Source organism: Scomber japonicus, chromosome 21, assembly GCF_027409825.1.
Source record: "Scomber japonicus isolate fScoJap1 chromosome 21, fScoJap1.pri, whole genome shotgun sequence".
Lineage (NCBI taxonomy): Eukaryota > Metazoa > Chordata > Actinopteri > Scombriformes > Scombridae > Scomber > Scomber japonicus.
In genome coordinates this window covers 7,517,029-7,542,085 of record NC_070598.1, presented here as the reverse complement: position 1 = coordinate 7,542,085, position 25,057 = coordinate 7,517,029, and the positions used below count along the sequence as shown (strand labels likewise).

Below are 25,057 nucleotides of genomic sequence, written 5' to 3'. Positions count from 1 at the left end.
GACAAATGATAAAGCCTGAGTGAACTTAGGACTCCTCTAAATGTATTAGTGAAGATCTTGTTTACCACCACAGATGTTAAACTTAAGGGCTCAACAATGCAATTTGAGTGCACCAAACCTCCTAGAAATTCTCTTTTGTCTGCAGTCACTCATATTATCCAAATAGCAGCTCATTTATCAGATCATTTAACATGGAGAGGCCTTCTAGCCAGAGCACAGGCATTACCTTTGACTTAAGAATAAAAATATGAGGAACTTGTTTGTCAAATGTGAGTAAAACACAGTATGATTTGAGTTTCGAATTACACAAAAGTCACTGGAACACACATAAGGATGACACTATAATACGTTATATTGTGTTTAACTGCAAACCTTGGTGGTCTTTACATGGATCAGTGAATTCGGTCAGGGACGTCAGGGTGAACACTTAGACCCAGAGTCAACAAAAGAGACCCTAATTATATTACCACCTTTCAGTCCAGAAGTTGTATCCCATGGTCATGAAAAATAATCTGAAATCTTTACACTCTTAGAATAATATATGCGTGTGCATGCATGCATGCCTGTTATGTGATGTGACGGCTGTTTGGAGTTTCAGGTGATTAAGAATCAAGAGTGCGTAGCCACATGATAACACTCCCTGAGTGCACGCTGTGTGAAGTGCAGCATGTTTCTGGTCTGTCGACATGCACAATTGACTCTCTTAGTCACCCTAACGATGGCAACAGACCCTACAAAATACTTCTGTGTATGTGTGTGTGTGGCGTATGTTTGTAGTTCAGAGCCCTGAGACTGCAGGTATTTGGATGTCTAGCCTCTCCAGTGAGCATTCTCTCCCAAAGATTAAGGGCTCAGGGTTTAATTGATGCATAGCAAACCTTCTAAAAACACAAAACCACAGTGTTTATGAATAAAGAAATGGTCCACTATGAATTGTAATTCAAAGTTACTTTTTACATTTGTAATTCTAAAAGTCTTGTTCCCATTAGGTATGCACACAACAGAGCAGTAGGGCCTTTTGGTGGGTCGGTGGATATTTCAAAAGTATGTTTCTAATAATTTTTAAAGATAAAATAAACAGTTTATTCCAACTTTAAATTTCTGTTGAGGCTGAATTCTGATTTAGCTTCAAATTAGTTATAAACAGACACTCCAGATTGAACTTTTATGTTAGTTTTGCCTCACATACATTTGGTTCTGATTTCCATAAAAGCCTGGTTAAAGTTGGGAACAAACAGATACAGTGTGACGAGGAGACGTGTTAGGCCTGCCCGCTGTGCCCACTGTGTGTTTTCCATGAGTCAGAGTGGGCGTTATCCGGGCACAGGGATGCGACCGTCCATACGCTCTCTCCATCTGTCGCCAACGTCCTCTCCTGGTGGGAAGGATTCCTTTCTTTCATTTATCCATTTCTTTGTTGTCTGTGTTAATCACGCTGACATACAAAAAGGGAAGGTGAAGCCATGACTGCATCACATCAAATACACATCTAAAAAACATTTTATGAACACCAAGTGAAAGTTATGAGTGGCTCTTTTGATCTGAAGAACAGTTCTTCATTGTAAAGCAGTCACATTTTCAAACATATATTACAAATGACAGATAGAAATGCAAATGGACTTTTTTTTGTGTAATTTAAAGTGACTGTTAGAGGGATGGACAATACATTTCAAAGCATTTGCGTGCAGAAAACAAAAAAAGCTTCATTTATTTTAAGCTGGACATAGCTGAAAGACAGTTTTGTGCTGCTAATGTAAAACCGTGCATAACTTGTGGTTTTAAGTCTCCTCAAACCTTGTACTTCGTCTTCCCACTCTTGCTGATGACACAGATATGCTGAAAAGGAGGAGAGGTGAGAGAGAGAGAAATTAACCTCAATATGCCATATGCAATGCAACAAGATTAAGCTAGCAAACATTTAAAAGCAGGGAAGGTAATCTACAAAGTTATGACACATTCATTAATCTAACTTTGAGCTTCCCAGGGGTTCAACTCATATTTCTTCTGTAGGATAAGGACAGATAAGAGAGGGAAGCTTTAACTCTGCCCAATAATGAGATCCTAACCCCGACATTCCACAGGTCACCCTCCTTCAAACTTTAGTAATGAATACCAACCCCCCTCAAACCTGCTCAAGAGACACCCACTATCATAAAGTACAGTAAATGCAGCATACACACCCACATGAATACACACACACACACACACACACACACACACACACACACACACACACACACAAAGCTATGGTTATGCTAGGCTTAGTGTTTCACATGAGTCAGAGGTAAATTTGAGGCCACATCGTTACAGATATAAAAATGACAAAGTTCACGTAGGTTTGCGCTCACTAATTTCAGAGTTAGATTGACTGACTGAAATAAACTGTGAAGTAAAGTCATTTTAAAGCACCAATTAGTCAGTCAGATGTTTTTCAGATGCAAAAGGACTGTGATTCCCCCCCCCCCACCCTCCCCTTTTTTTGTATGATATAAAAATGTAACAAGACTAAAAATGACTCTTTGAGGCTATACTGTACTTAAGAACAGCAGTGCTTTGAGTAAAATACCTTTACAGTAACATTGTTAGCATGCTGATGTAGCATGTAGCCTATAATGTTCCACTTGGGGGCAGAGTAAGCAAACTGTGGACCCAACACTGACATGTCATCACCTTTTAAACTCTTAACATACTGTTCAGGGTCAAATTTGACCAATTTTTACATTTAAGAGCTGTAAAAACACCCTATAGCTACACATTTCTTTTAGCCAGACTTGACCCACAGTATACAAACATGGAAATAAAATGCTTTTTAAAAATCTTTGTGGAGCTGATACACATTTTTATATATGCAAATGTACAATTTTGACCTGTGTTTATTAAACAATGTCAAAGGTCAGCATTAAAACATGTTGTTGTATTCATCATATTCTATAAAATGTTCTCCTGGACCATACAATAGTGATTGTGAATGTCTGTTTTTGCTCTCTACTAACTGCTGAGGGAAATATCTAAATGTTCCACTATGTTACCCCAGCTGACACTTATAATGTTCATTTGCTGTTTGGTGCAGAGCAGATACTTTACAGTGTGTGTGTTTTTTTTTTCTTAGAGCTTTTTGTCTGAATTTAGCTGCCTATAAGAGCCAAAACAGTAAAGTTGCAGCCAGACAGCTAAACAATGAGCTGAAACTCGTTATAAATCTCCACCAGGCTTTACCAGACTTTAACAGGACATTTGACTATGCGTCATCCGTGTAGCAATAGGAATCAAAGCCATGCCTATGCATGATTTGCCCCCAGGGTAGCATATAAATAGTGAATAAAATAGGACCCAAAATAGACCCCTGTGGGACCCCACAAAAGAGAAGCGCAAAAGAGGAGGAGGCATTTCCAAGCATTACAGAGAAGGACCTTTGACAGATTGACAGATAGGAGATGAACCAACACAGTGCCACATAAATGATGCTAACACAGTATTTCAGAGAGTTGAGTTATTTTAGTGTTCATGAAAGGGCTGGACAGACTGGCATTGTCCTCCCTAGAGCCACACAACTAGCATGAAATAATAAAATTGGTAAAAAGTGAAAAAGTGAGTCAGTCCAAAGTAGTGGCACCCATGCTGACACCAGACTACTACTTTTAAAATGGCCACTATGTCAGATTAGTTGATCATGATGCTTTAAATTCCTGTCAACACTACACACATGTATCCCTTTAAACATGCCCAGAAACCACCTGCATCAATTTAAGTGATGTGAGCTGCTTTGCCTACATGTAAAGTCTCCTCAGGCAGGGAGGATACCTGTAGGGTGAGTTTAGGTTTCAGAGAGAGGAGTGCATCTCTTTGATTTACTGTGTTTACTCCCCGCCCTACCCCCCCAAAACCCCTATGTCTTTCATCCCTTTCTCTTAGCTCTTCAAAAGGTCATGTGGTGTGCAATGGTGACTCGGGACTTACATTCAGGTCACGGAAGTATTCATTGTAGTCCAAGGCATAACCAACAACAAAGCGGTTGGGGATTTCAAATCCAACATCTATCAGAGAAGAAACTGCTGTGTTAAAGAGTGACATAATATGTGTAAAATCAATTCAGAAGCTGATTTGGGGTTGCATAATATGTATGTATGCGTAACTTGTAAATAATTTAAGCAGAAGAGTATATAGACACATCTTTTTCCTCTACATGTTTGTCAGTGCTTTGTACAAGGTCAGAAATATAGATTTTCTGTCATCCATCATTGATCAGCAGGTCAGAGATTCTACTCTTCAAAAGACGACCTTAATTAAGCCGTCTGCAACACTTTCACTTCAAGGTTATACAGCAGCTTTTAGATCAATGTAATCTGCAGTAAGTCAGTAATGAATGGACATGAAACTATTTCTATTGATGCTACGGTTGAAAAATCCTGATAGAAAATAGATAAATGAGATATTTTTACTAATATGATTTGCCATATTAGAGGGACTAATAATTTTTTACATGATTATTATCATTTTCAGAAAAGCATACATGCTACACTGTAACAGATATGGTGGTTACAGTACAATGAAAGATAATGGTGCCCATTCTCTCAAATGAATGGCATTAAAAAAAAGGGTGTACTTACAGTCTGTTAGATTTTCAGCCATGTTAGGAACCCTTTTCACCAGTAGACTGAAACACAGATCAGATAAAGAGTTATTTTCCAAAATACAAAAGCTGGTACACATACAGTATTTAAAAAGTGTTAACTATTCTTTTTTTCTGTCATACATTTTAATTTGAAGATCTTAACTCTAATATACATCTTAACAATCGTAGCAATCCGTAAAAGGGTACAGAAATGCTCACACTTGAATAGCATTACACACACAGAAGGAAGTAAACTTTCGACAGATGTTTATCGTGTCTCTGTCATCTTGGAGCGCATAGGAACAGCCCATGGACACGAGATAGGGACTGTGGATATGTGGATAAGTGATATCTTCTTTTTTTTGTGCGTTTGTCACACACTTGGCATTTCCCCTGGTGAGGAAAACACAGATGATGACTGAAAAACTGGCTCACCCTGCGACCTTGACCATCTTGGGTTCAAAGGTCTCCACATGCTTCAGTAGGGCGTTCATGGTCTTTCCTGTGTCAACTATGGCCTTAGGGAAGGGAAGAGCAAAGGAAAAGGCAGAGATGAGGAGGGAGGGATGTGGGACAGTGGAGTGCAGATTGCTTTGAAAGAGGAGAAAAGTGACAGTCTGATCTACAAATGATGGGATAAAAGACCTTTTTTTTCTAATTTTACAATCACACATCTTCCTTAAACTGAACATGTTACATTTTTATATACAAGTAGAGTGGATATTCTGCACACACATAACTTTTTGACATGACATTGACCAGTCAAATATGAATCTGAGTTCCTCACAGAGCTGATTGGCAGCTATTCAAACCTATATGTAGTATATTGTTAGATTACCCCTGATGGGTGTAGCCTTACAAATACTTCCGTAGTTTGTACTTCTTGGGGTAAACAGCTCTTGTGATATCGTGCTGGTGTGTCTCCGACTTTTACAACTGAAACATGATCTCAAAGAGAAAGCACTTTGTTCTTTTTGTCCCTTTGTGAAGCAAAAAGCACAAGAGATGTGGCTCTTACAAGCACTATGGCTCCTAAATCAACAAGACACCGAAAGAAGGGTGCAAACAAAACACGATAAAGGCATCAAACAAGGTGGTCATTTTGAGGAAATCCTACATAGAATTAATACTGATGGAAAAAATAAACACACACAGCAAGTCAGTGAGATTGATTGTTCCAGACACTCACCTCAACAATGAGCACACACTTGGTAACATGTGAAAAAAAAAGACAGAAACAAGTTAGTAAAACATCACCTTTGAATTTCCAGCAAATTGAAAATAAAGGGCTGGGTTGTTTTTGTGAAATTTACATTTCTTAGAGAGGGTATCTATGGCAACAATGTTGGCAGTATCATCAGCGCCTTAACAAAAACACAGAACTCATTCTGTTCTTCCCAGCAATGAACATCTGTGTCTACAGTGAGCAAAAAAGTCACTTCTGAGTGTCCGGGGCGCTGCACACTTTCACTGCTGCACGGTTTCAAGTGACTCCTTGTTCCCTTGGCTGGGTGTATGGGGCTCTTTGTGAGACCAGCGAAGAGTATCTATGGTTTGGGGAGAGTGATCGGAGAGAATGCAGGCGCCTGGCCAATGTTCTCTCAGTCTACACCTGAACACTGTTACATAAAACTCAAAGAAAGGGAGACGGGGACACGTAAAGAGCATGAAAACCCAAAACGTAACGAACCTGTTTTGCTGCATGCTCCAAACTATAAACATAATGTTCAGCCAAGTAAAAACAACAAGCAATTATTTTATTTGTTTAGTTCTCCCAGGAGTTTTGAATTATTGCTGCAGAAAAGACTTAATTAATTAAGACTCAGTTAATTAAAATCAATGACTACTTTGGTGTTTTGTGCTGTAGACATTGTTGAAGATTTCATCATGGTGTTATGTTCTTGTTTACTTTATAGGATACTTATTAGGATATTTAATCAGTTAAAATACTTTTTACAATGTCATACTGTAGATGTATATTATAGAGTTACCTAAAATGTCTTGTTTTTTCCCCGACCAACAGCCCACAACCCAAAGATTATGAGTTTACTATCATGAAAGACTAAAAAAAATATTCACATTTAATAAACTGGGAGCAATTTTTGCATTTTTTTTCTTTAAAAATAAAAGAGTCAAAACAATGAATTGATTTTCAAAATAGTTGGAAATGAATCATCTGTTGATTAACTAATCGATTAATCGACTGATTGCTTCAGTTGTAGTATATTATGCCAATCAAAAATCTATTTAGGAGATTACATGTTCAAGTTTAATTTCTTTGTGGACATAAAGTGATGCTATGAACCTCATTCGTTGCCTTAAGAACTCTTAGAAACGAAAAAAGGTATTTCATCCATGCTCCAATAATCCACTCATCGGTATTTCAGACACCATTTTCCATTTACGACCGAGCTAAACTTGAACTCAACTACTCAGATTACTATAATAACACTACATGGATAAAGAAATCCGAGTGCTACAACTTCACAGACAGACACAGTGAGTAGGAATTACAGTAGGAACCTCTAACGGTGCTGTTTAATGCTGCTGGCTAGTATTCAACTCACAAAAACAAGAGAGTCTGCTCATGTCACTTCACTTTTACTCTGCTGTCATTTTGTTAGCATTATTATAGATTTTAAAGGAGATTATGAATGTGGCACTGTATACAGTACTACATTCATAACCTACCTGGAGCTAAGATTCAAACATTTTTGTATAAGGCCTGCAAAGACTGATGACTGTTAATTTGTTTTTTTGAAACTACGAGAGACTTCATGGGAGGTTTTCATTTCATATTTTCATCAAGGTGAAGGATTGTAAAAAAACAAACGTTGACCTTATTAATGCAGACAAAGTAGAGTGATTCATGCTCTCTGTGCAAGGTGCCTGTCAGCCTCTCTGTTTTTATTCCTTTTGACCTTTTTGCCCACAGTGAAAATGCATCTCAGCTCGGTGAACATTCTGACAGCTCAGCTATTCATATACTGGATTTCAACATCGGACTTACTGTCTCGAACACTTGTGAGGACCTAGAGTTTCTGTCTTATGTCTATCTCAAAGAATAATGTAGTTAAGGGAGGGATTATTCCTCATGATTCAACAGCATGCATCCTCTACTGACTCCTCCATCCTCCCCCAGCAGAGCTTGGGGGGGATGAATAGTCAGTTAATCTGCCTTGTGGGAATATTCGTTTGCCTGAAATGTATATGAAGATTCATGGCCAGACTTTAACAAGGTGACACTTATCATGAGGTGTGCATGAAGACAGCAGCTGTGAAGAGAACGCTTCAAACTGGGACCAAAAAACTATTTATCTGGTCCCTGTTTGGGAAAAACTTACTTGTGTAAATCCATACTGTAGTTTCTACTTTATTCTAACTCTGCTGTTCACCTTTATACAAGTGGTCACCTCCTGACAGTTTGACTGACAGCTCCCTCTTGAGGCCAAGGTAGTTTCCATTAAAAAAATAAAAATCTAAATAGTATCCCTGACAATGAGCACTACCCCTTGACCACATGATATCCTACATTAAGTATAATTTACGCACACCTTTCCACGCAGAAAAGACAGATCACTGCTTCCTATGATGTGCAGGTCTTCTGTTGACTGGTCATTCTGGGGAGAAGAAGACAATATGGAAAGATTATTAATATTTAGCTTCTTTTATCAATAAAAATGATGTAGCTCAAGAGAGACAAAATCAAGATGTATTTGTTTGATACCAGAAATTACAATAAAAGCTCAGTCAGATAGTTAAAGGGGACGTATTATGCACATTTTCAGGTTAAATGTTTATTCCAGGGCTCTACTGGGATATATTTGCATGATTTAGATTTTAAAAAAACTATTTATTTGTCATATAGTGGCTCTTTATGAAGCCCCTCAGTTCAGCCTGTCTCTTGAAGAACCCCCTTCTGATGAGCCCTTGGCAGACTTACGCCAAATCCAGAGGCTATGTAAATAGTATGTAGTATTGGTATTTCACTTCTTTTTCTAATCAAATGCATCCATACATGTTTGATCCAGAATCTGATCTGAAATATGCAAGTGGACGATGTGAACAACCTTAACAACAAAGATGAACAATTTAACATCAGTTTGATGGGGAAATTGTGGTAACTTTACAAACAGAGTGTTCAAAGTAGGCAGAAGGCAGAATTTTCACATATGTTCACCTCATGTTAACTTTGATCATGTTTAACATCTGACATTATAACATAGTATATAAATGACAGGAAATCACAAGATCATGTTAGGTCCCCTTCAGAGCAAAACATGTTTGTTAAAGACATGTGTAACACTGTAACTTCCTCAATAATTTGGCTTTACTGTAAGATATTTAAAACAGAATAGCACTAATGCAAAACCAAACCCACCGGGGGAGACTTATTTTACAGTAAGTATAAATGTAACAATGTAATATTAGATTTTACATAAACAGAGATGGGCACTCAGCACAGCATTCAGCGCTGAAGGATGACTGCTTTGAAGTTGCTTATCACTTGGATAACAGGAGTAGTGACATGGACAAAAACTCAGCCCTGGGGGCAGATCACATGACTCCACCATGACTTGTGAGATTGACTAACAGCGTCATCGCTTAGACACCGTCCTCAAGAGGAGTACTGCCATGTTGTTTGTTGACATCAAAAACAATCCTGAGTTCATTCAAATGCCAAAAAAAACAAGACTTAAGGTAGTAAAATGTGCGTACAAGCCAGGCACGTTGACCACATTTATCAGTAATGATGATCCTACTGCCTGGGTCAACCACAAAAAAAAACGATCTTTAATTAAATTAAGGCTTCTCTTGTAGCTACTTGAACCTCCGAGGAAGCCGGTTCTGTAAATAAAGACAGTGAATCCTCTCTTGTGCTGTAAAGGGAGCAAAGGAATGTGACCACATACAGAGAAATATAAATTAGATTTTTTTACAGTGCCAAAATACACCCCAGTATGATAAGTGAGTGGTGACAATTGCAAAGTGATATCATTGTAAACATTCATGTATATTATTCCCAAGGTTAATTCTTCACTTTATGCATTCCATGTGCATGATATGGTATAGATATTCTGTAGATCTGCTTGTCTTGGCACAGCACAGAGGTTTCAATTAGCAGTGTGGTATTTATTTATCTGGTATCATGTCCTGAGCTCTGCAGTCTCTCCAAAATCAGCTGTCCTTGACATGTCCTGCCTGAATGTTCCCTTTCCTTATGAAACATATGCAACAGTGACATCTAGTGGCCGAGGAGACGCAGAGACAATTCCGAGGGCCGAGTTAAAACAAAGGCTGTTAAAAATGGGAAACTGTCTTTGGTGCATGAATGTAGAGATGCATTTGAGGACTGTTATCAAGAATCTGTTGAATATTATTTTTTATTATTTATTTGTATTATGTTTTTTTAATCAATTTACTCTATGAAATGTCCTCATATTGATTTGTTTGTCCGACCAACAGCTCAAAACCAAAATATATTAAATATAAATAAATAAAATGGAACAAAGCAGCATTTAAGATGCCCAAACTGGAGCATTGACAATCGTTGAATCATTGAAAAAATTACTTTCTAGATTTCTGATTTATTTAGTCATCTAAAAAATTTTTTAAATTATTATTTTTATTTTATTTTCCAGCTCCAGCTGGTACCACTTTTGCTTAAGTGACAGTTTTCTGCCAACTGACTTATTAACAGTTTCAGCAGTATGCAAATGTGGGGGAAATAAATCTGTTACATTGGCAGATCTTAATACCTGATCTGCAAAAACCTCTGAATAATAAGAAGCATTACATCACAAAGACTGCTTTATTTAGTATAATGTTGTAGTTCACAGCACAGTTCACCTACCAGGTAACTCTTCAGACGGATGAACTCCACCCGCGTTTCAAGGTACTTGTTAGAGTTGCGGCCAAGAACCTTGATAAACTCCACCAGGTCTGAGCAGAACTTGTAGCCTCCCTTCAGAACGCAAAGCACCATGATGTGGCTGTCTCCGAAGTCTTCCATGATGTAACGGGACAGCCGCTCTGTCCTGTGAGACAAATCACGTCATTGCAAATGATCAGAAAATTATGAAAAAACAGTCTCTCTCTCTGTGCATGTGTGCTGGCTGTGTTTTCTACCTGTTCATTATTACCCCATGTGGAATGTAAACACTCTCTATGTCTTCGTGGTAGTGTTCGGGGTAGGTGAACAGGTCAAGACTGTAACCTGGCCAGTCATCTTTTATCTAGGAAACACAACACACTGTTAGACATTGAAGTGTTCAAGATACACAGTTTATACAAGCTGTAGCCTTCTGTCACTCCTCTGTTAACTTTTAAAATGTATTAATCATTGTATGACAGCACTATTATTGATTATGAGGATAGGCACAGCAATAGATAATGGTTAGAGAATTCAAATAGTTGCTTCAGTTGTCCCTGTACTGCTCTGTAGTCAAAAATACAGTTTAAAGTCAAAGCTAAACATCAGATTCAGCCAAACAAATGCTACAGATTAGGTCATTTATAGTTTATTTGTCAGAGAAATAAGGATCAAGTTTGATGTGAGAGGAACCCAAAGTTGGTCCTTAAATTCCAAATGTCTTGAAACTGTATAACCTAAATCTATTAGTTACTACAATTATTGACTTTGACCCAATTACTGTATATATTTTTCTAGGTTGAGAATTACTTCAAGGTTCTTTAAAAAGTTGCAAATAGTGACTTAGGGATTCAGAAAACAGCAGACAACAGCTGTAATAGCTGCACAAATGTGAAAAACAATCATTTTCTACTAATGTTTGACTGCGTCACAATATAAAGACGTGACTGACATTTCTGAGTGAAGCTCTACATAGTTTGATACAACAGGCTTTGTGTTACAACGTACCACAATTCCTCTTTTCTTCCCTGAATTCTCCATCTCATCAGTCAACAGTCTTGTCTGGGTTGAAGGTTCAAGATAAGATACAAATAGCAGTGACTCTTAGGGGAAAGACACAGAAATAACATATTGTATATATTGGATACTTGTACTACAAGAGAAGGGCAGGAAGGACAAGAAGGAGAGAATTTGATTCAGTTGAAGCAGTATCCCATGTAACTCAGGGGAACGTCATTAAAATCTTAACCTTACATTCTGTGTGTGCATTAACATTTCAAATCAGTTATTACCAAAGCATTAACTTACCGTTTTGTTGCCGTCCTTCTCAGCGACCATTCACAAAACAAATGGGGGGAAAAAACAAAGTCAAAAGTGTAAGGAGAAGCCAGCCACATGGCTTGTGAGATCATGCTTCAGTCATTTGCATAAATAGACAGCGTTGTTTCAGCCGCGGAGAATTACGGGGATAATCAGCTTCATGTGATGCTATGCTGGCTCGTGGCCGCATCACAGGCCACTGCAGGAGAACGGAGCGAAATGAACAAAAAGTAGCAACAAATGTTTGATGTAGTTTCTATGTGGTAAATTTTATTCAGTCAGAATATAACTAATTTTGAAGGCCAAGAACAGTTTTGACATTATCCATTTATAAAGAAGAAAGCTTAAAACCAAGCAAGAAGGAATAATAATTGGTCATTATCCTTTGAGAATTTACCTTCGAATTTTAGTTATTTTAAATATTTACAGCTAACATAAAGCAGTGGAAACATTTTTTACCCCACTTGTCCCATGAAGATGATTTTGAATGATTTTGGTAACCTGCATTGTTTGATATATCACCACAGTCAGGTCACATTTCTGATTTGCAATGAATGAACAATGCACTAGCTGAAGTTTAGACTTTTCACTGATCATAAAGCAGATCATACACATTTTTATTTCATGCAAGCCCATGTGGTTTATGGAGTAAGGCCACAGTACAGTACATCTGACCAAGTGTCCTAGTTATTGCTGAGGTAGACGGTCTTGAATCTTTCAAAGAGGTTGATGTCATTCTCCAGCTGCTTCATTGCCACCTCAAGCCGCTCCTTGTGCGCCTTCTTCGACAGGGTGTCTGTGACCAGCGAGAGGCCCTGGTACTCATGGTGCAGCTTATCCCAGTTGGACTTCAGGCGCTGGATAGTGAATCCAGAGAGGGAAAAACCCCAACCAATGGGAAAGAAATATCACAATAAAGTCAGCTTGATAATGTAATAAAAACTAAAAAGTGTTGTTAAATGTAAAATCTGTCTTTGTGAGGCACTTTGATGCAATGTTTGCTTTTTAAAGTGCTATATAAATAAAATAAACTTGAAACTTAAATCTGCTTAATGTGGTCTTCTACTTCTAACATTTTCTGTCTGAGTATTTTCCTGAAAACTTGACACAGTCAGAAATCATCTAATCCATCTCCTGTGCTCTCCCAGTCATTTCCAGATGTCTGTATGACTCCTTGCTATTTTAGGGAATGAATCGTCACTGTGCAGTCGTGTATTCAAGTACCTCCAGGATGGCGTGTCGCTCCTCATCAGACAGGTGTTTCATGGCTCCCTGATCAGTCTGTTCTTTCACAAACCTGTCATACTCCTCCTTAGCCCTTTGCTCTTCTGCATTGCGCTGCAGCAGGTAGTCGGGTACTTCTCCATAATCCTGCAGGGAGTAACAGGAAACAATGGACTTATACAATCATGAAGTTAGGCTCCAAATTTATTTTAGATTTGTGCATATGATTCATATTTTTGTAGTCTCCAAGGCTGTGTCTTAATAAAATCATATATTTTCTATATATTGACTGCTGCAGCTGTATTTTTGTTTCTCAAAATGTTTTTTTCACCCTTTTCTTGATGTACTTGGGGACAAGTCCTGAATTTTCGAGGCGCTCCTTGTGCCCTTTGTTGGTGTCTACACAGGTAGGCTGTGGTTTCATTGGCATCGCTGTACTCGTCTTTATAAAGTCTCTCTTGGTATAAATGCCCATAGGTGGGTTGTCTGTCCTCGCAGGGACGGCTGGTTTCTTCATAGAGCAGGTTTTACAAACCTCTTTCGGACACTGTTTCTCTAAAAAAGACAGATATAAAGGTGAATAATAATTATCAAACACATATTGATAAAATAGTCTGTTGGAGAACTCACTTTCGGGTAGTTTGGGCTCTTTTGAATGCTTCTTGAGGTATTTTTCCGGGGAGGGTACCTCAACTTTTGGTGGTCCCATTGTCTTCATCGCTTCCTTGGTTAACTTTTTCTCAAGAACAACTGATGGCCTGAACTTGGACATATACCTTTAGAAACAAGACATTAGATCAAACAATAATACAGTAACTTATATCTTTTAAATGCCAAATCCAATGCTTCCATCACACACAAAGTTAGCTACTGTACAGTTTATAAGGCCAGATATTAGCTAAAGATCCACTGCAGCTGTCAAAATGTAAAACTTTACATCAAATTTGACCATTATAATGTTTTGGGTTTTTTTTGCTGTAGCCTACTGCTCGAGAACTACCTTTGAGGTTTTTGAGTTTGAACCCTCTCCTTTGGTATGAGATTGTAGACACTTTCCTGTGGATAAAGCACTTCAGACATGTTGAATAACTTCAGCAGGAGCCGGAGGAAATGTTCAGAAAAGGCACAATCACTGAGTTCAGCCAGTAAAAGAGCTAACTTGACCGAGCTAACATTAGCTGGAGATTCAGTGCGATTTGTTTGACAACACGCTGCCGGCTAGTTGCTAGGCGACCGCGGGAGCAAATGTTGCATTCCATTACAGTCGTAAAATAGAGGTCTTCGATAAGATTCCACCTTCTTACGATATCCGAACTCCCCGAGTATAGAAAGTCATGATGAGCTGTTTTGTTTTCAATTATTCGTCTCAATTTTCCTGTGTATACAACCCATTTTATTGATCTAATTAAGAGTACATTTATTCTTAATTCATTCAAACTGCTACGTTTGATTTTTCAGCTGCTACCGAAAACTAATGTTTAAAATGATGTATGTTGTTAATTACTTCAGACCTGATTACCATACTCTGCATTTGTTCATCTAACCGTTTTTAAAAATATTTGAGTCATGCATTCAAACTTGGAGCACTACATTTTGTTATTTCGACGAGTTCTTGAACGCAACTTAAGGTCACTCGACATAACATTTTTTTGCGATTAAAACCCCCTAAAACTTGATGTCTAACGTTCAGTAACAATAGAGTTGAATTTTTAAGTGTCTTGTTATCTTTATAAAAATATTACAAAAGGAACAATTTCATACAATTATGTGTGGTACGCTTTCGACTTCCCAAGGACAGATTCATCAGTTTTGTCCCACCAGGCGATCCGTAGTTGTTTGTAGACTTCAGTGTGATCCTCCTGCAGAGTATTTACAGCTGACTGCTGCTTTCACGTTTTACAGAAACCACGTTGTTTCCACAGACTTTATTTAATCATTTATTAAAAGGGGGTTGAGATACAGAAAGCCTCCATTTCACGTGAGTGTAAATTAACATTACGTTAAAGGTATCGTGTATGTTTAAAAGTATTACGAAAGACACGTGCACATACTGTAGGCACTGTAAACAAAACCCGAGGTAGAAACTATGAATAATGTACATTAATTAAAAGTGCTGCTGCATTTCAAATGTCCTCTTAAATAGTATTTTCTTCTTCACAGGCAAATAAGTTGATTTGCTGTCATTTCACCTCTAAATGGGTTTACTGAATGCAAGTCAGTTTGCACTAAGAGCTGTCAGATGCTACCTGAGACCATTTCCAAACTCAAAATCATGGCTGTCCACCAAAGCCTCCCTGCTGGGGGACAGGAACATCCTGCTCATGGGTCCTCCAGGAGCAGGGAAGACCACAGTTGGAAGGATAGTGGCCCACAAACTGGGACTGCCTGTCATTGACGTTGATGACGACGTTTTGGAGACAACATGGAAGATGCCAGTTGCTGCCAAGCTGGCTGCGATTGGTGGAGAGCGTTTCCTGGAGGAAGAAGGACAAGCCCTGTGTAATTTCTCTGCCTCTGGGTGTGTTGTTTCCCTGACAGGCTCGAACCCTCTTCATGCTGAGGCGATGCAGCACCTCAAACAGACTGGGCTGATTGTTTACTTGGACGTGCACAGTGAGGACATCATACAGAGACTCGCCAGGATGAAGGTGAACAGGATAGTGGGCCAAGAGGCAGGGGTATCCATGAAGGACATTTTGCAATACAGGAAACATTTCTATGAGAAATGGCTCGATGTGCGGGTGTTGTGTGGAACAGGTGACACAGTGGAGGAGGTGGCGGAGAAGGTGCTGAAAGCTGTGGAGAGATATCAGAACCATGCTGGAGAAACGTATGTGTCAACTAGGAGTGACAGCCAAGGATCATCCAACCAGAAAACATACTTCAGTGATGTGGTGGTTGAGGGTCTGGCCACAGATGGAGGCCTCTATGTACCCAAAAATGGCTTCCCAAAGATGGATGCTCGTGAATGGCTGCGACTAGCTGACATGTCATACCCAGAGCGAGCGTTAGTTTTGCTTGAAAAGTGCATTCACCCATTACATGTCTCTGCTGTGGATCTAAGACAGATGGTATTTAAGGCATATGGGTCTAATTTTTCCAGTGAGGCCATCGCACCTGTAAAACACCTGATGCACAATCAGTATGTTCTGGAGCTTTTTCATGGCCCCACCGCCTCATTTAAGGACCTCGCTTTGCAGCTGATGCCCCAGCTCTTTACTTACTGCCTCCCATCATTGTGCAACTACCTCATCTTAGTAGCCACGTCCGGAGACACTGGAAGCGCAGTGCTGAGTGGCTTCAGCAGGCTCAGCAGCACTGACAGACAAAGGACCGGGGTGCTGGTCTTTTTCCCAGAGGAAGGAGTGAGTGACATTCAGAAGCTCCAGATGACGAGCTACAAAGACGGTAATGCCCGGGCTGTCAGTGTCCTGTCAGACTTTGACTTCTGTCAGAGAAGCATCAAGAGGATGTTTGGAGAATCCGGGCTGACTGGGTACCTCGCTGTGGAGTACGGCACGGTCCTCAGCACCGCCAACTCCATCAACTGGGCACGTTTGTTACCACAGGTGGGTGATGATCACTGAGTTAGTCTGCAAGAAAAAAGACTCAAATAGCAGGAAAGGCACAGACACTAATAACATTAATGGCATTAACAATGGCCCTATTTACACATGTGCTTTTCCTATTGTGAGATGTCAAACTTTCTTCCTGTGAAAAACACCTATTGTTAAAACAGATTTTTTTCCAAGATTTTTTTAAAAAATCTATACATTTTCAAAAGTAGATTTGTAAGACCATTGTAAAATATGCATAGCAAGATCATCTTCTTATAGCCAAGCAACAGTCCAAAACCTGTGAAAAAAATGGAAAAACAGTAAATGCAGTGAATATTTTAATATATTTTTCATGAAAAATGACTCCAATAATAGTTTCAGGCCTATGACTCATTCTGTTATTCCTTCAAGAACTATGCAAAAAAAACTGCAGAGCAGTTGAGATAATTGAATTTATGTCCAATGCAGTTTTCTTTGTTCCTAAGAATATATGTTTTCATTTTTAAACCTCACTTAACCAGTTTTTTTAATTGAAAACATGTTATACATAGTCACGAAACTTTACAATATTGTGACAGAAAAGCTCTGCAAACAAATGTAACATGAATCCAGACATAATTAACTCTCATATCCTGAATAAAATAAAAGATGGCACATTAAGTAATGTATAGAAAATACAGGTTAGCAGAGATAAAAGAAAAAAAAAAGTGTACCTATCATTTTTATAATTGATTATTTCTGCTGAAAAAATGTCAGACAACAGAGAAAACTTCCCATTACGACTTCTCAGAGTCCAAAGTGTCATCCTCTAGCAGGTCAAAACTCTTCATGTGTAATTTATGTGTAATGTGTTCTGTGATCATTAAGCATTCCCAGAGTCTGCTGGCACACTGTTTAAGTCATTTCTAAAAGTTGCCATTTTTTTGCATTGATAGACTAAATGACGAGCAAAAGCAAAGTGTGTTTAATATCCTATAATTGTCTCAGTCACTGTGATTTAATATGGACATTTTTGTTTCCGCTTTTATCAAGCGACCAATTAACTTGAATGTCAACTTAGGGCGCTATGCTTTATTCTAGTGTTTTCAAGAGAAGTGACAAGTGTTCATCTGTTATGTCAGATATTTTCTACTAGAAGACGTTTTCTCAGTTGCACAGAAAAATACAGTTTATCAGTACAGTTATGCTCTAAATGTTTTTGTGACACAACAGAATACTTTTAGCTGTCACAGTTTTTGTCATCTTCCTTTTCATCTTGCAGGTGGTTTACCATTCCTCCGCCTATCTCAACCTGTGCAGAGATGGTGTTATCACGTTCGGGGAGCCCATTGATGTTTGCATCCCCACTGGTAACTTTGGCAACGCCATGTCAGCTGTGTACGCCAAGCAAATGGGCATCCCGATAAGAAAAGTCATCTGCGCGTCCAACCACAACCGCATCATCACAGACTTTATCAGCACAGGCGAGTACGATCTCCGGGGACGACCTCTGATGCTCTCCCACTCCCCGGCTATAGATATCCTGAAATCCTCCAACCTTGAGAGGTTTATCTACCATGTCTCAGGCGGAGACAGCCATCTTGTTAAGGACCTGTTCACATGCTTAGACAAACAGCAGCACTTTCAGGTTCCTGAGCCTCTTCTTGGCAAGATACAGCAGGAAGTGCAGGCTGGCTGGTGCTCTGAAGACGACTGCTTGGCCGCCATCCAGAGCGTTCACACACGGACAGGCTACGTCATGGACACACACACCGCCGTGGCTAAAGTTGTGGCTGATAGGCTGCAGGACGGCTCGTGCCCCGTGGTGCTTTGTTCCACTGCTCACTACGGGAAATTTGCTCCCGCTGTGTTCAAAGCGTTACAAATCCAAAATATTCCAGAGGATCCTGTGGAGCAGCTGAAGAAGCTGGGATCAACTACATCCAGACCAGAAATGCACAGAGACATGATGGCATGCCTGGAGGAGAATGGCAGGAAGGGACACACTGTTTGTCAGGCAGATTATGGTGTGCTGGTAGAAGAAGTGGAGAACATGATACAGGACTCCTTTTTGAAAGTTATGTAGGGCTACTTTAGCTTCATCATGAATTTAGGTCAGAATGAATAATTTACAAATAGTAATATTACTCTTTTTATGTCCTGTACATATCGTGTATCATATGTATTACACTTTTTTAAAGAAAATGTTATAAAATTACAGGAGGAAAAATGTTAAATCTTGCACAAAAAACACAAAAAGTGCAATAAATTCAAACAGAAAAAGAATAGATGAAATAAAAATGAATTAAAAGTGCCCATTATAGACAGTCCTGGTCATTATGTACTTAGATTTAAAGGCCAAACTGATTCTGCCAAGCTGAGCCTTTAGGGTTGGGGGGTGGGGCGGGGGCGGTGGTGAACAACACATTAAGTCTGATTACACTGTAATAGAGCCCTAACTGTTTTCTTGATTGATTTAAAGGCCTGTTGTGTTGCTTACTCAACATTTCTTTACATCACTATCTGGAGTCATGGCCCACTAGATGGTGATGTCTACCTCTTGGCCACTGCTGTGTGGAAACCCGAGTGCCAGCATCTCTGTAACAGTATACGTGTATCGCAGACAGAGGAATTAATCTCTGGCTCACTCAGAAGGTCAGATAAACTACTAAATTGTGATGCTAAATCAATATCTGCTGCTATGCGTGCTTATGCATTGTACTATGATAAAGTATATTTGTATTGTATTTCTTCAATATCTGTCCAGCTCCATTGTGTCCTTGATCGAGACACTGTGTTTCATATATCAGATTGTGCCAATTTTTTCATCCTCTTACATCCATCTCATTACTTTTCTCTACTGATGTGAAAAAAGGATGAGAGGATAAGACAGTAACATGGTGGACTTCACATTATGGCATTAAAATACAGATAATGCATCTCTGTGAGGTTCACAGTCCAGAAATGTTCCTATATTTTGTATTAAATTGTTATATATTTGCTTTATGTGTGCAATCATGTTATTTGTACTGGATGCAATCTTTGGAGCAGTTGATTAAAAGGTGCTTTAACTCCTTTCTAGACTATGTGAGGAGTCTTTTTCAGTCCTGTAAAGCCTGTGTGGTGTTGTTTTCCTCTCATTTGCATCAATGAAAGCAGCTTAAAAAGCAGGACCATAACTGTAACTTTTCCCTATATTTTTCCAACATAAATATTCTTGGAAAGTAATCGAAGTATTAAGCAGAATTCTTAATGTACAAGTATTAAACCACATGGATACAAACACGTTCATCCAGTCAACACTTCTTGGATTCTAAGAAAACCAAATGGCTCCATTTTTTTGCCAGACATCTGCTAAAACAAACATCATACAGTACAGAGGAAGGGCGGAGTGGTCCCCAGGGCAATTTTCCACCCCTCGACGTCACTCCATCCATAACAGGAGAGTCCAGAAATGAATCCTGTCTCTGTGGCTATCAGTCGAGTCATTTAAATCCAGGTGCTGCCTCAGCAGCTGTGGGGCGAGGAGGGAAGAAGATAAGTTTCATAGATCTCTAGGATTGCTTATGACTGCAGTTGTTAAAATAGATGGAAAGGCAGGCTAGATTTGACAAAGCACTTTGCTAGCGTGCCCTCTGATCTGGATCACTGTCTCTCTCTGTCATTTCCACAACAGAGAAAGAGTTTTCTCTTGGTCTTTTACTGAATTTTACCTTTTTTTTTTTAACAGTTTTTGATTGTTAAATATTCTATCACATTTATAGGGCTAGGTATCAAACCTCATTATGAATTTGGTATGGACCAAATATGTCTACAACATCAAGAACTTTTGTGAAAGTGGTCAGACAGTGAAAACTGCATTGACTGTCTTAGATTTGTACTCTTCACATTCTCAAATCAGAGATCACTGAAGGCCACAAGAAACAGTCAGAAGTTCATAGATTAAGATACCAACATGCTCAAGGTGAATTTCGTATAAATAGTTGCTTTTGTCATCTCATTATCTTACCCAGTCCTAATTATAAATGCAATTTTTCATTATAAACAGCAAAATGTAGCCACACCCTTTATTCCTATTTCTTCAAATGTTTCCTTTTCTTTTATATCCCGCTACACACTGTACATCATAGAAATTTAAACCAAAACTTCAAGAAAAAATCAATCTCTGATATAATGGTGCACATCATGCAATGTCATATGTTCTTCTCTCCCTTTTGTTTTCTGTCAACTTTCAAGCTTCACCTCTTGAATGAAAGATAAAAACTGCCCTCAATAATACATTCAATCACTTCTTCATTTCTATATTAACATCAAGAGAAACAAAAACAACATGAACATATACCATATTAGTCTTTGACTTGACAATCAAAGTGTAACAAGGACATTTTTCAACACTGAGTGAGGGAAATGAGTGCCAGAGAGGTCTAGGCCCCCTTATCTCCAATTAAAGGACCAGTGTGTAAGATTTAGTGGCATCTATTGGAATGGCAGGATGTGGCAGAAATATAATATATCACATATTATAACATAATTATAATAATGTATAACATAAGTATGTTTTAATTACTGTATAATCACCTGAAAATAAGAACTGTTTTTTTCTGTAACCTTAGAATGAGCCTTTTATATCTACACAGGGAGCAAGAGGAGGGAAGCCGCCATTTTGAATCGCCACCAAACGCTCACTCTAGAGAGGGCCCTTTGTATTTTTCCTGAGTTTCGCAGCATTCGTAGGTTCTCCTACACTTCCGGATGCCACTAAATCCCACGTAAGTCTTAATGCTACAGCATAAAATGGTATTTTAGACAGGTAAGTACTTGTGGCAACATTTTGTGGAAGGCCCTTTCCTGTTTCAAAATGACAATATCCCCCGAGAGGGAGGTACATAAAAAAGTGAGCCTCCCATTCCACATTTAGCTTGACTGGTTTGCAGAGACCCTAAACCCAATCCAACACTTTTTGGGATTTGAACACCAACTGTCAGTCACGCCAACATAGTGCCTAACCTCACTGATGCTGTTGTGGCCAAACGGGAGTAAATCCCTGCAGCCAGTTTCCAAAATCTTGTTTGAAAGACTTCACAGAACAGTCGAGGCAGTGCAGGCCGAACATGTATGTGTGTAATATTCAGACTTTTGGCCACACGGTGTATGTTTGATTGGTTTCCCCAATGGTGTTTGTGTGAAAATAGGAAAATGCAGTCTCCATGGTTTGAAGTGATCCATTGCTCCTGACAGAATCAAAGACCTGTGCTCTGGTGTTACTCGGCCTGTGGCGAACAGATAGAGAGAGAGTGAAAGGTGCAGAGGGACATTAAGATAAATTATGACTTGGGCTGTTTTTTTGAATCAGTGCAATATATTACGATCACCCCCCTCTGACTATATTTTAGTGTGTTCCTGTACATTTTTCCATGCTTACAGAATGACTGATCACTTTTTTTGCTATGCATGAATATATTACATAGTACATGGTCACATACTGTAGGTTTCTTTGTAGTAACTCTGTGCTCATTCTTTCTCTTTCTGTCTCCCTTCATTCTGTTTCTATGGTTTGCTTCACTATGAGCATTGGCCTTATTAATCAAGCTGCTTGGCAGGTGAATGTGAGGAATGGGTGGGTAAGAGTCTGAACGGGGAGGAGGGAAGTGTGCAGGTGCATGTGTGTGTGTGTGTGTACAAGTGGTAGAAGGGAAAGAGAGAGCCAGCTGTTGCTCAGCACCTAGTGGCCCACGGCTGGGTGAGCAAGGATAATTGCAGGTACCAGCCTGTTCCCATCTCCTTAATGTGAACCTGTGGCATAATGGAAACTGCTCTTTCACTGTGGAGGGAAATAGAAAAAGGAGAGGAGGAAATTAACGCATCGGAAGAGTTTGGAAAGAAGATTCGGTGAACCGGGTTGATTTGAGGTTCTGCTGCCAAGAATCCTGACTTGAGCTTCTTTTTTTTTGTGCTGAAATCCACTTTGAAGTGTTGAGATTTTGTTATACTTGCCAAAACTCTGAGTTTGGTCTACAAATATGGTCCTTTCAGGGTTATACTGCAAAAAGGAGAATGACTATTAACATTTGTCAATTTGAACTTGTTTATCTTTAAATATTCACATATTTGTAATTAGCTTCCCATTCAATCAACAGATTTACTTTGTGTAAATTACATTAAACTTAATGTGTAATGTGTAATGTTTATTACGATAACCACCAACTATACCTTCTCAAATAGTATAATTGGTAACTACTGGTATACAAATATAAACCTGTATACAATAATAATTAGTGTAACTGTATATATTCTTGCCTTTTCATTAAATTAGCAGATTTCATCACATTTCAACCATTAGGAGAGCACATCTTGTTACATTTAGTTATTATTCTGTATATTATATCAGAATCAGAAATCCTTTATTGTCATTGTGTAGTGACTAAAATAAATAAAATACAATAACATCAATCTGAGGTGCAATGCTGTTGATAGAAATAGAATTAATAAAATACAATACAAGTGCTATTGATAGGCAGCAGTTATAGAGTCTGAGAGTTTAGAGCAGCGATGGCTCTGGGGAAGAAACTGTCCTTCAGTCTGGTTGTACGTGCTCTGGCAGTCCTGGGCAGCTGCTCAAACAGTTTGTGACCAGGGTGTGTGGAGTCCTTCATGATATTATTTGCCCTCCTGAAGATGCGGGTGGTAGTGATGTTTTCACCAGGTAGGGCAAAGAGCAGCCAATGGTCTTCTCTGCTGAGAACAGTCTATTGTGTAATTTAAATTGCCCAGGGATATAAGGAAGCTAACCTCTGTGAAAATAAAAGTAAAGGTTTGCCATTTCTAGTTCTCAGCGTGCATTTCCTTCTGGTATCTTCAAGATCTACAGCTTAAAAATTAACCATTGTGGGGTTTACAACTTCCTGATCTGATGGTTCAAGTCACGTAATCTGATATGACAACACAGTACACACGTGACCATGTTATCTCCTTAACTAAACCATTATACTGTTATATTGAAGTGTTTTCTCCATGATTAATGTGTTCTTTCTGGAAGCAAGAGCAGAACAATCAGCCAACACATCTCAACATTGTATTCACCCGAGGCTTCCCTGCTAATTACCTGAGACATTGATTCACACCCCAACATACCTTAACCAAGTGTGAAGAAGAGTAGGCAGATAAAAGCTGAGCTAATGAAGGTGCCAACAGGAGCTAGCCACCAGAAGATGATTTTTTATTAGAGTACAGATTGAGTTCATTTGCATTTTGATGCAAACTCAGAGCTGAACAAAACACATCGGTGCCTATCTGCTGTTAACAGTCTTTGATAAGCTAACAGACAAAAAAGCAATGATTCAATTCAAGGTGAACACAATAACCGAGGGGTCCTGAAACAGATTACATTTAACTGATGTGTCCATCAGGCTTCTGGCGACCGTCTGCCAGGATCCTCTCCTCTCTGTGATGAAGGAAAGAGAATCCATTTCTCACTAGGAGAATGAGAAATCAATGACCCTGAGATGGATCTGTGTGAAATGAGATATGAGCCTCGTCTCAGAGGACTCAGTGGGGCTCAGATTGACAGCTGACTGACAGGGGTTAACTGCCAGGGAAGGCCGACAGGCTCGGAGGTGTAAAACTGACCCTCTTGGACTCTCACTCCAAATATAAAGCGGAACTGAAGGTTAAAATGATACATGTTGAGGGCACGGCTGATACACGGAGGCCGGCTGTGGCATGAATCTCAAGTATTCCTGTAATGGACCGTATGCTAAGCCCTGTGCCCCTGTTGCTACGCCTATCAAGCTGTCCCTTTTGGTACAGATTACAGTGGCAACCGTGGAATATTTACCACTTGAAATTCTTATTTTTGGAAGATAGAGCTCAACAAAAGCTGATTTATTTTGTTCTATTGTTTTGCTGCTTAGTTTACTACTTGGTTGCATTTTTAAACAGTTTTTTTCTTGCAGTAGAAAATACTTTTAAAATAAGCACTAACTGATATGTTTGGGAAATGTAATGCTATCTCAAATAATGAGTTTGGCAGCAGACAACCACCGGAGCCAGGCAGTCTGACGGAAGGCCAGCCGAGTCGGACCATACTCACCCCACCCAGACCTGCGACGCTCTCTGAGATCTTCCACTTGGTGTGCGTACGCGTGGTTCTGAAGGATGGACAGCTGAGGCCCTCCATCGATGAAAGTAGGATCCAAATATTGCTTTAATCAAGGGTTGATGTCAGATTGAGTAATTCAATTTTTCTTTAAAAGTAAAAGTCAGTCAAACTTACAAGTTTTCTTAGTTTCCATATACTTACATATCCTTCATTTAAATTAATCATTCACCATTATCTTTCATTCATGTCGTCATATTGAGTAATCTGTTGAATTCATATTGCATTGCATCATTATATTCATTTATACGTCATTTATTAGTAGTGTGGAGTTAATAAAATCCATAAAACTCAGTCAATGGCGTATGTCTATTCTTTGAAGTGATACAGGTCTATTG

The 25,057-nt window shown here is 39.1% G+C and overlaps 3 protein-coding genes across 4 annotated transcripts; 1 reads left to right on the top strand and 2 right to left on the bottom strand.

Annotated features, from left to right (window-relative positions):
• Nucleotides 1-1,788: 1,788 nt before the first annotated feature.
• On the bottom strand, nt 1,789-11,525 carry prtfdc1a (phosphoribosyl transferase domain containing 1a). Its single transcript, XM_053342414.1, has 9 exons — nt 11,493-11,525; nt 10,742-10,848; nt 10,467-10,650; nt 8,167-8,232; nt 5,802-5,819; nt 5,048-5,130; nt 4,608-4,654; nt 3,958-4,034; nt 1,789-1,836 (listed from the first exon to the last, which is right to left on the bottom strand). Exons 1-9 carry the CDS (start codon nt 11,523-11,525, stop codon nt 1,789-1,791), a joined length of 663 nt encoding a protein of 220 aa, XP_053198389.1.
• Nucleotides 11,526-12,487: 962 nt separating this feature from the next.
• enkur (enkurin, TRPC channel interacting protein) lies at nt 12,488-14,108 on the bottom strand. 2 transcript variants are annotated; one of them, XM_053342556.1, is made up of 5 exons: nt 14,029-14,108; nt 13,627-13,804; nt 13,360-13,563; nt 13,029-13,175; nt 12,488-12,661 (listed from the first exon to the last, which is right to left on the bottom strand). In XM_053342556.1, exons 1-5 carry the CDS (start codon nt 14,106-14,108, stop codon nt 12,488-12,490), a joined length of 783 nt encoding a protein of 260 aa, XP_053198531.1. The 2 variants fall into 2 exon arrangements, with proteins under 2 accessions (XP_053198531.1, XP_053198532.1); XM_053342557.1 differs by having other exon boundaries at nt 13,360-13,583; nt 13,659-13,804.
• A 796-nt stretch (nt 14,109-14,904) lies between these two features.
• Nucleotides 14,905-18,781, top strand: LOC128382506 (threonine synthase-like 1). The gene is made up of 3 exons (XM_053342497.1): nt 14,905-15,006; nt 15,189-16,597; nt 17,847-18,781. The coding sequence occupies exons 2-3, from the start codon at nt 15,224-15,226 to the stop codon at nt 18,648-18,650; spliced, it is 2,178 nt and encodes a 725-aa protein (XP_053198472.1). The 5' UTR covers nt 14,905-15,006; nt 15,189-15,223; the 3' UTR covers nt 18,651-18,781.
• Nucleotides 18,782-25,057: the final 6,276 nt, after the last annotated feature.